The following is a 10,368-nucleotide window of genomic DNA, read 5'->3' on the forward strand; positions in this document are numbered from 1 at the left end:
CATATATCACATCTTTATCGTGAATCTATTAAGATTCTCAATATATTATATTATAACTAAGAATCTCTTTAGATTCTCAATATATTTGATCTTATATCAGATCTTAATCTTGAATATCTCAATATTCAATATATTATATCATGAATTCATGAATATCTTTCAATATATCAAAATTGAAATCACGAATCTCTCAAAATTCTCAGTATATTGTATCATGATAATGAATTTCTTCAAATTCTCAATATAAAATCATGTTGTGCTACTTTATAGCCATCAACATATTCATGATATTTCATGGACACCAGTATATCAATTATTTTCATTGTGTTACTTCTAGAGCACCAATGAATATCTCTTTTTGTGCTACTTCTAGAGCACCAATGAATATCTCTTTTCGTGCTACTTCTAGAGCACCAATGAATATCTCTCATAAATTTGAGTATTGACAACACGTTGTGCTATTTCAATAGCATCAATAAAACGAGAATTATTTTCATTCTCAGTTGGTTACAACGTTGTGCTGATAACGTGTTATAAAGCATAATAGAAATAGAGAGATGAATAGAGAGAATTCATGAGAGAAGAAAGAATTCATATGAGTCAATACTCAGGTGCAATTATTATTGAACTCAATCACCCTATTTATAGGGAAAGATTACAAGATACAAATTTTTACAGATATTATCTTGACATATTTATAAAGATCACGAATCTTTCAAATCTAACTAAATAAGATAATCATCTATTATAATAATATATTTATAACATATATATATAATTTTTTTAGAGATATTTTAAGAAACGTTTTTCAAACTTTCCTAAACAAAATTCCATAAAATTTCAAATTTTTGTGAAGAAAAAGCTGACAATTGATCCATAGAAGATCTCACAAACGCTGTTTTAATGTAAATTAGTCGAGAAATGTAGATAAAATAATTAGGCCTTGCATGACCTCAATCAGCACAAGCCTTGTTATCTGATGGGCCAGATATGTGCAATCCAAACACAAGATTATCACACACATATATAAGTTATCAATGAATCCCTAGTATGCAACTTCAGACAGGTCCTAAGGCACCGTTTGGTTCGAGGATATGATAAATATTACTTGGATAAGTAATATAAAATAAATAAAAAATGATAGTGAATATAATATTTGATTTGATTGATAGATTATAGTTTATTTGATTTGATTGATTGAATTTTATATTAAAAATATAAATTACCATTTTGCCCTTTTAAAAATAAATAAAATATGAATAATATTATTTATAAGGGTAATATAGTAATTTAAATTCAATGATTTGATTGATGTAAGATAAATGATTAATGATTTGATTGATGTAAAATAAATAATTAATAGATGAATAAATAATATGACAAGAAGAACGCGAAATTATATAGGATAAGTTGTACAAGTACTAATTGTACTCGTACCAAACGGTACCTAAAGTGATAAGTTTAATGTCTGAAGATTTATTCACTATTATATGGCACGTGATAAAATATTGGGTGATGAATCATTGATTAATCGTTTGCCACTTTAGATCCACATAAAAACTCAAAAACTAACTTGTGACGAATAATTTTCGCGCTAAACTTACATGATTCTTCATCGTTACGTACACGAAATGCATATGCTTACACTTTTTGGGGAGTTTAAAGTTTACCGTGGGTTGCCTTAAAAGAAGATGCCGCAACCATTTATGGGTGCTGAAAGGGGGAGTATCTTATCTCTCGTACGAGTTAAAAAGCACCATACGCTGTTATTTTTATTTAAGTGGATAGCTCATGAATGGACCCATAAATTAATAATATTTTTTCCTTTTTGCATTTAATTATAGGGAATGATATGCATTTTGTTTAGGAGTATATACCGAATTTTCGGTATAATATTGATACCGTATCGAAAATTTTGGTGTATCGAAATGTCGGAATACCAAAATTTTGGTATGACATAAATTTATACCGTTTTATCGAAAAATTTGGTATACCGAAATTTGGTACGGTATCAGTATGATACCGTTTATACCGACATTTTAGATATTTTTTAAAACTATTTTTTTTTAAAAAATGTCGGTGTACGCGGTATCATACCGATATCATGTATATCGATTTTTTAATATTTTTTTCGATATATCGAAATACCGAAATTTCGCAAATCCTATACCGATACCGATATCAAAATTTTGTCGGTACGGTAGAGGCGGTATGACGGCGTTGCGGTATTTTTCTCTAGCCCTAATTTTGTTTCCTCAAGATAAAGTTAAGTATATCAGTATTAGAAGCCAACCATGTATAATGTCCGTCTGAAATTGTAATCCATACTTAATTGCTTATAGTTCACAAGGTATCTTGGAAAATAGATGTTCGTTTGACGACTTCCGTTACTTTTTTGCTTCATTCTACCACTAATTGATGGAAATGAGCTGCAACGCTAGTTCGATATTTTTTTTGTTTTTTATGATGTGAAAATATGCAGTCGCTATTTTTCAGTGCGTATGAGTAAACTTTTGGACTAACGTGATAGCATGCAAATTACGCTACTCCTGAAATCTGGCTCAGCGCTCATCTAATCCACCAACTAGGACACTCCATGGAGGCTACCTGGCTAGTTGGTGGAGTATATATATATATCAAATTAATTTGTGTAAACGTTGAATTTTCATAACTATGCAAGCAAAATAAACTATATCAACAAAATGGTAAGATATTAACTTTAATTAACATGGTCGAGTTGCTACAATCCATGGCCTCCTAAGCGCATGGTCCTGTCAGGAACATATATAGGAACATATATAGGGCTAATTGCATTCATACCCATGTGAAAAGTTTAAAAGGTATAAAACACCCTGTGTAAAATTAATAGCATGTTAGACCCTATGTTTTAAAAAAATTAGCATAAAAACCCCTATGAGAGGGTATAAATGTGCCCGAGTTTGTATAATATAGGGGTGAAATGTGCTATATTTTAAAAAACAGAGGGATGCATTAGCCTATTAATATTTCTTAGGGGGTTTTATGATTTTTAGACTTTTCACATGGGAGATTAATGCAATTAGACCAACATATATATGGTAATTAAGGAAACAATGGAGGACACAAAAATATTCAAAGTTTCAAAGATATATAATTTGATTTGGAAAAAGACCAAAAATTTAACCCTCAAAATAATTGAGATTGTCCCCCACAATTCTAAATATTTCTTCCATGTTTTTGCCCACGCATCCAAATAACCTTTTAAAAGTAAATCTTCATTAGATCCAAAACTTGTAGAGAATCACTTTGTTGCCTATTGTCTACATCTCTCTCTCAAGTTGGCACATGCACTAGCACAACTTCAAATGGAACCACTATTATTGCACATGCAAGTATTCTATATGTTGTATGTATATTATGACAACCGTCTTGTGGCCTCAACTCCCCCCTCTTCTGAACAATAACGTCCGACGTCCGTTTGCGTATATCAGCGATGAACAGAAACCAAACCAAATCAGAAAATCAGACCAAATTTCTGGTGTTTTTTAGTCCATCACGGTTTGAACTACTTGAAATTAATTATGCAAACCGAAAGTCGGGTTTGAGTTTTATTCGCAAACGAACTAATCCTACACGTTAAAAATATGTGATCAAGACATAATTAATGAATGAATCGAAACATGGAATCTTGAATTTACAATGCTCTTCGCTTTGTACAAACAGAGCTTTCATTGTCACCATTCATGCTACTTTTGTCATGGGGTCTCACCATGATACTTGTCTCCTTAATTTCCCCGCTTTTTTGCAAAGTTCTTGTCATAATTTGACTGCTTAAACAGCAATTTTTTCGAAGCAATCACTACCTAGAATCTTGTTAACTGAACCCATTTCAATCTAGTACTACTGCAATAATTAAACTGCACAAAAGATTTTGTTTCATAAAAAAAAATGGTAAGTACGTACTATGGATTGACATTGTTAGAAGAGTTATTGTACATGTACATAAAACAACGTTACACATCGGATTACGTTAATTTAGAACTTATAAAATTATCATGCGTATGCACTGATAAAAATATCTCTGAATGAAAATATAATTTTTTAATTTCAAAGGTATGAAGTAATAGAATATTGCGTAACCGTGTTTGTACGTTTAACAATTTGCTTTTATATAAATTAGTAACAAGAATTTTGGATGGTTATAGACTTTAAAATTACGAGGGTGAATGTGACAAAACACACGTATCAATATGGATGAGAATTAGTGACATGCTTGACAATTGATCGCATGCACTATATAATTTATATTTATACGTAATAATATTTGTGACAATTGAATACAACTTGTGATTAAGACATGCATGTACATAGACATACACACATACAAATTTCAACCACAAATTTATTTATTTTTTCTGAAAATGAATTTCAAGTACCTCATTTTCAACTAATTAACAGATCACTATAGTCCTGTGAACTGCAAGAAACAAAGCTGCAGAATAAAAATAGTTATAATATACAGCCAGGCTGTTAACTGCTATAAATTCAACAACAAACTGTACACCGTTTATATATATATATATATATATATATATATATATATATTATTAAAAAACATAGAAAAATTACAGTACTACAGCAAGTTACAAAAAATTTATGCTTAATTTGTAAAAAAAAAAAACCATGTAATTAATCTCATACAGCAAGTTGTTGTTTCTGATGGGCTGATTCATCTTGATGATCAGCACCAAAACACAGATGAATTTTGGCCGATTTCGCAGCACAAAGAGAGGGCTGATCATCTTCTGCAAAATGAAGCTTAGGAATATGAAGATTAATCATTTGTGTGTGGAGGTGAGAGCAATAGGTGTGGAAAGTGGTGGGGCTGACATTCAAATGGAACCCTAAACCAAATAAGAAATCCAATTCAAGAAAGTTCATTTCACTTGTGCTGATTCCACCAACCTTTGCGTAGTAAGCATTGTTGTAGTATCTGAAAATGCATGTACCATTAATTACTCATTAATGATAAAGTAAATTATATGCATAATTAAGGCGTCGTTACGCTCGTGGGATAAGATGATGAAGAACGTAGGATATAGGTAGGGGATAACACTATGATTTTTATTTTTATTTTTGAATCAACCAATATTGTCTCATAATTCGTATATATCACATGTTGCATTAGATATCCAAACAATGGTGGGCTATTAAAAAAAGATTTATTAGGGCTAGCTAGCTGAATTAATATATGATATAGGAAAAGTTATAAGAATCATAGACATCAGGCCATCAGCCATAGACACCTAGCTAGTTTTTGAGAAAATTATGAATAACTTGAGTTAACCACTTCAGCACTTTGTTAATTAATTTTTGGGGCTAGCTAGCTGTTTAGTTTGGTGGGATAATTAGCCTAATAAAGAGCCACGTAAATATTTTTTTATGTGGTCCCATGTAAAAACAAAACACGTAAAAATTTAAGCAAATATAAAATGAAGTAATTAATATCATGTGACAAATATATGTAAATTAATTTTAACATTTTGTTGGACTGTAGCTTTCAAAAATGAATGCTAGTTGTAAGAATAAACCTCATTCGCGTTTAAAAATATATAAACTAATTATTAAATTCTTATAAAATAAGGAGAGAAGAATATTTATAATTCAGTAGTACGTACCTGTCATCCATGAACTTGGCCGATACCATGACACTGGTGACGAGCAGCCTGTGGACGTTGTAGGAATTGATGTGCAATTGAGGGTGGCGGCGCGTGAATCGGACGAGATATACGTAAGCAACGACGTAGCAACAAGGGCTGCAGTTTGCGTACTTGAAAATCCTTTGCAGATAGGTGTGGATTGAGATATTTGGCCTGGAGAGGCCATGGAAGGCCGAGGTACCGTGCTTGTTTGGCTGGAATTCGGAGTCGATGATATCGTTCGACTCCGATACTCGTTGGAGTAGTGAAGAGAGGAAGGTGATGAGCTTCGGGTGGCTATCATCTACTTCTGCCAATGCCATTCTTAATTGTTTTAGCTATTCAATTCTCTCTTAATTGGAGTGTCATATATTGAAATGTTAAATATTATTCAATTATCCAAAGGGAATATATATATATACACACAAAATATATTATTAAAGTTGGTGGGGGTAACTTTCATGGGTTTTTTTTTATAAATAAAAAATAGTATTTTTTTTCTCCAATTAAATTACAAAGTATTATATTTTTATTTAATTTACTGATTTTATTATATTTTATGTAAAATTAAATTTTAATTAACATGCACGTATCGTGCGTCAAAAATCTATAGTATCAAATAAGGCTGTTCGTAATTAGTTTGACAAGTGAAAGTGCTGTGTTACTAAAATAGCAGGCTCATAATTTGCATAAACAACCCGTATGGAAAAAAAAATCACCGCATGAAAAATTAATACTATCTCCGTCCCAATTATATTGTGTACGTTTTTTTTTGGTGCCAAATATATAGCCATATATCATATTTAGTAATATTTTTTTACATTTTTTTACTAATATACCTCTATTAACTACACATTGAAAATTGTACAATCATTTTTGAATACATTAAATAGGGATAAAATAGGAAGTCTATATAAAATTTACTTTTTCAATAATTTTTTTTAATCTGTGTGAAAAATAAAAGAGGATAATATATATGAGACAGAGGGAGTAACAAGTTAGATATTTTTAAAAATCAAGTATAAAGCCTCTTGTCAAAGCTAAGGGGATAAATGTACCTCGATTTTTATTATATAAAGGTGAAATGTGTTTGGATTTTTATCAAAGGGGCTAAATGTACCTATCTTATTAATATTTTTTTTAAATTTTTATGCTTTTTATACTTTTCATAACGGAGTTTGTGCAGTTAGTCCTAAAATAGCAATTGAAAATTTAATTGGGAAAAATTACATTATTAAAAGTTCATGGTCTAATCATTGTGGCTTCCGTGAGTATATTTGCTCATGCACTTTAATTTGTAGTCACAATATTGGTTTGAACAAACATTGAAAAATGGTATATCTTTCTTAATTCCCTTGATGGTCATAGGAACAAATTGATGTCACATTTTGTCATAAGTTAATTTAATATGTATTTTCGGAAGAAAAAATGTACTTTTAATTTATATCAGAGTAATGAAGGAGGGGGAAGGTTGGCCATCATCTATTTTCAACATTTTTTTCTACACCAAATTAAATAAATAAAGCAAGCAAATATGTATTGTGGTGGATATTATTTGACTTTTGATTTTTATGTGCACGATATTCAAGGGAATTTTAATTTACATTTTAAAACATAAAAACAGCTCTTGACTTGTCACATTTCTTGTCCCAACGTATTCTTCTTATTCTTAATTTTTTTAAAACAATGTCTCAATATATATTTCAGTAAGATATTATATGATTTAGTACATAAAAATTTAAACAAAAGTGATAATTATAGTCACACACAGAAACAGAGAGATACGAAGGATCTATCACAAACAGTACGTTGTCTGCATTCTGATAACTGAGTGAATATATATATATATATATATATATATATACATGAATATATATTAGTTCATTTTCTTGTCAGGACTCAAGATTCCAAAATTACATTATTTTGCTTTCTGTTAATAGACAATTGTGCAGGAAAGTAGCATGTGCTTTCCATCAAAAGCTATAAAGAAATATATATAATATTATAGAAACAAGTAACTAATATTTTGGTTTTATATAACAGTAAAGAGTTTAAAGACTAGCTCTGACTTCAACCCCCTGCGGAGCAGGATCATATAAGAGGGGGTCAACGAAGAAGAACTGAAAGTGTAAACATGATAGATTTTTGATTTTTTTTAAATAAAAATATTATTAGAAATGAAAAAAAGAAAAACAAGAGAGGGGGAGCAAGCTCAAACATCTCTCAAGATCTAAACAATTAAATAAGTTTCGAGTGAGTTCTAATATAAGGAAGTTGTCGAACATGATCAAAATGCTCAAATTGGATTTTTAATTGCAGCATCTCATGTTCTGCAAAGTTTTTTGGATAAAACTTAGTAGATAAAACGAGATTCATTGCATTCAATTTTCTGCTAGTTTATTTAACACTATCTATTCTATTTTTTATCAATTAAATTACATTATGATTCATGAATATAGTAAAAATACATTGTTATCCACAAATATTTTCGACCAGTTATTCAACATATAGAAATAGTCAAACAAAAATAATCAAAAACGCAAAAATTAAAAATGCTAATTTCATTTTTACAATAAATTTTAGTATTTCTAACATTGATATCGAATGTGTTGTCCCATAATTAAATGAACAAATATTTAAAACAAGAAAAAAATAAATAGAAAAATTAAGAAATATATGATCTCAAGAAACCAAAACCTAATTTTTTGAGGAAAAATGATTTAAAATACACGATATGAAAAAAAAATACACAAAAAAACCTGAAATCATTTATGAAATGCCCTTAAATCTTTTTTTTAAAAGGCAAAACGACCTTAAATCTTAATTGGGTGTTGTGTGTTACTGTGTTGGTCGTCCACTCGGAAGAGTCGAATAGAAAAAATAAATCAAATATCCCATAAAAAAAAGAGTTTGATCGCCACTTAAAATAAATTACTTTATTTTATTTGAAAAACCAATTTATTATATATTAAAAAAATGGGGCACAACCCATTAAAATTTATTAAAAATGAATACCAAACAAAACCAATATATATATATATACGCCTCCGTGTAGTAGCTCGTAACCAAAATAAGTAATTAAGGAATTAATCATAATTACTTGAATAGAGTTCGAAAGCTCCGAAGGTAGGTTCGGAAGTTCCGTACAGGATCGGAAGCTCCGATGCAGGAACGGAAGCTGCGATCATATTACGTCAGGCATGACGATTGGCAAGATCGGAAGCTCCGATCAGGATCGGAAGCTCCGATCACCCCTATCCGAAGTCAACAAGTGATATTTTGACACGTGGCAGATCAGGATCTTCGAAAGCTCCGATGGCAGGATCGGACGTTCCGATCGAGGTTCGGACGTTCCGATCGAGGATCGAAAGTTCCGATCGTTGTCTATAAATAAAGGGTCGGGGCTTCATTTCCAATTGCCAATTCCGAGTATTTCCCTCTCCTTTCTAGTCTATTCGAGTTGTTCTAGCCTTCCTAGGCTTGACCCGGCGATCGGCGAGGCGTTCGAAAGTCGTAGCAGGGTTGTGCCCAAGTTCTAGAGGCATCGACATCAAAGGGCTAACGACGGACGAAGGTATAGCTTTTGCTTCTTATAAATATTTAGGAGTATGCAATAGCTTATTTAAGGCTTTTAGAGCACTTTAATGATAGTAGTATCATTTGGCAGTGTAGAGTAGACTATAGGCGTGGACCTAGAGTTGGTAGAGCTTGCACTATTTTGAGGTACGGAAGTACTGTTCGAGATATCCTGACTGAGTATGCATGTATTATGTGACTGCATGATTTATATGTCATTGATTTATGCTGCATTCATTTGCATACTGAGCTATCTCCTTCGAGATGTCTGTTAGTAGGGTTTTTCCCTATCCTGTTAGTGGTTGGACTTCCATCGATTTGGGTCCGGCATATCCACTTGTATTATGGTATGGGAGCCACCTCCTGAAGCGACGGCACAACGTGCTACATACCAGGGCCCAGTCTGTCTCTGTTATCTGATCCTTGACCTCGAGTTTATAGGGAGTTTACTTTGCATGCATGTATACTCATACTCTCGTACTGAGCGTTTTATGCTCACGTCTCATACTTTGTGTTTCTGGACACCCTATTCCATGGGGCAGGTTTGCGATTGGATGAGGCGGGTGGATCCAAGAGGGGCTAGTCAGTAGTTGACCAGCTGGAGCTTCGTCTAGGTTTTATTTCTGTTGTTTTGAGGTTGATACAGCTATTCGATTTGGTTGTATATTATTTGGATAAATTACAGATTCCTTTACTTGGGATTGTATAATATTTATGGTTTCCGCAGTTTATTCTGATATCTGTTTTATTAAGTTAATTGCATGTCTAAGCTCTGTTAGTAGGTGATCTGGGTCAGGGTCACTACATTTATGGTATCAGAGCATGCATAGTATTCTTGGGATTTAGACTCTGCGTAAGGTAACTGTGAGGTACTTTTGTAGATGGCAGATCGTGACAACCGGAGTTCTCATGGCAGTATTGGTGGGCGTTGAGGTGATCTCGACCGGGAGCCTCGTCGAGAACGGCGTCATCGTCATCATGACGACGAACGTTTCACTGTGCGTCGATTCTTAGCTATGGGTCCTAAGCCCTTAGTTGGAGGTGAGTCTCCGGAGGATGCGGAGAATTAGTTAGACCGCATGGAGACGACTTTTCAGACTTTTCAATGCACCGA

The 10,368-nt window shown here is 32.2% G+C and overlaps 1 protein-coding gene across 1 annotated transcript; it reads right to left on the reverse strand.

Annotated features, from left to right (window-relative positions):
* Positions 1-4,621: 4,621 nt before the first annotated feature.
* On the reverse strand, positions 4,622-6,035 carry LOC140867034 (cyclin-U4-1-like). Its single transcript, XM_073272103.1, has 2 exons — positions 5,658-6,035; positions 4,622-4,972 (listed from the first exon to the last, which is right to left on the reverse strand). Exons 1-2 carry the CDS (start codon positions 5,999-6,001, stop codon positions 4,675-4,677), a joined length of 642 nt encoding a protein of 213 aa, XP_073128204.1. The 5' UTR covers positions 6,002-6,035; the 3' UTR covers positions 4,622-4,674.
* Positions 6,036-10,368: the final 4,333 nt, after the last annotated feature.

The sequence above is a fragment of the Henckelia pumila genome, chromosome 4 (genome assembly GCF_033568475.1).
Source record: "Henckelia pumila isolate YLH828 chromosome 4, ASM3356847v2, whole genome shotgun sequence".
NCBI lineage: Eukaryota > Viridiplantae > Streptophyta > Magnoliopsida > Lamiales > Gesneriaceae > Henckelia > Henckelia pumila.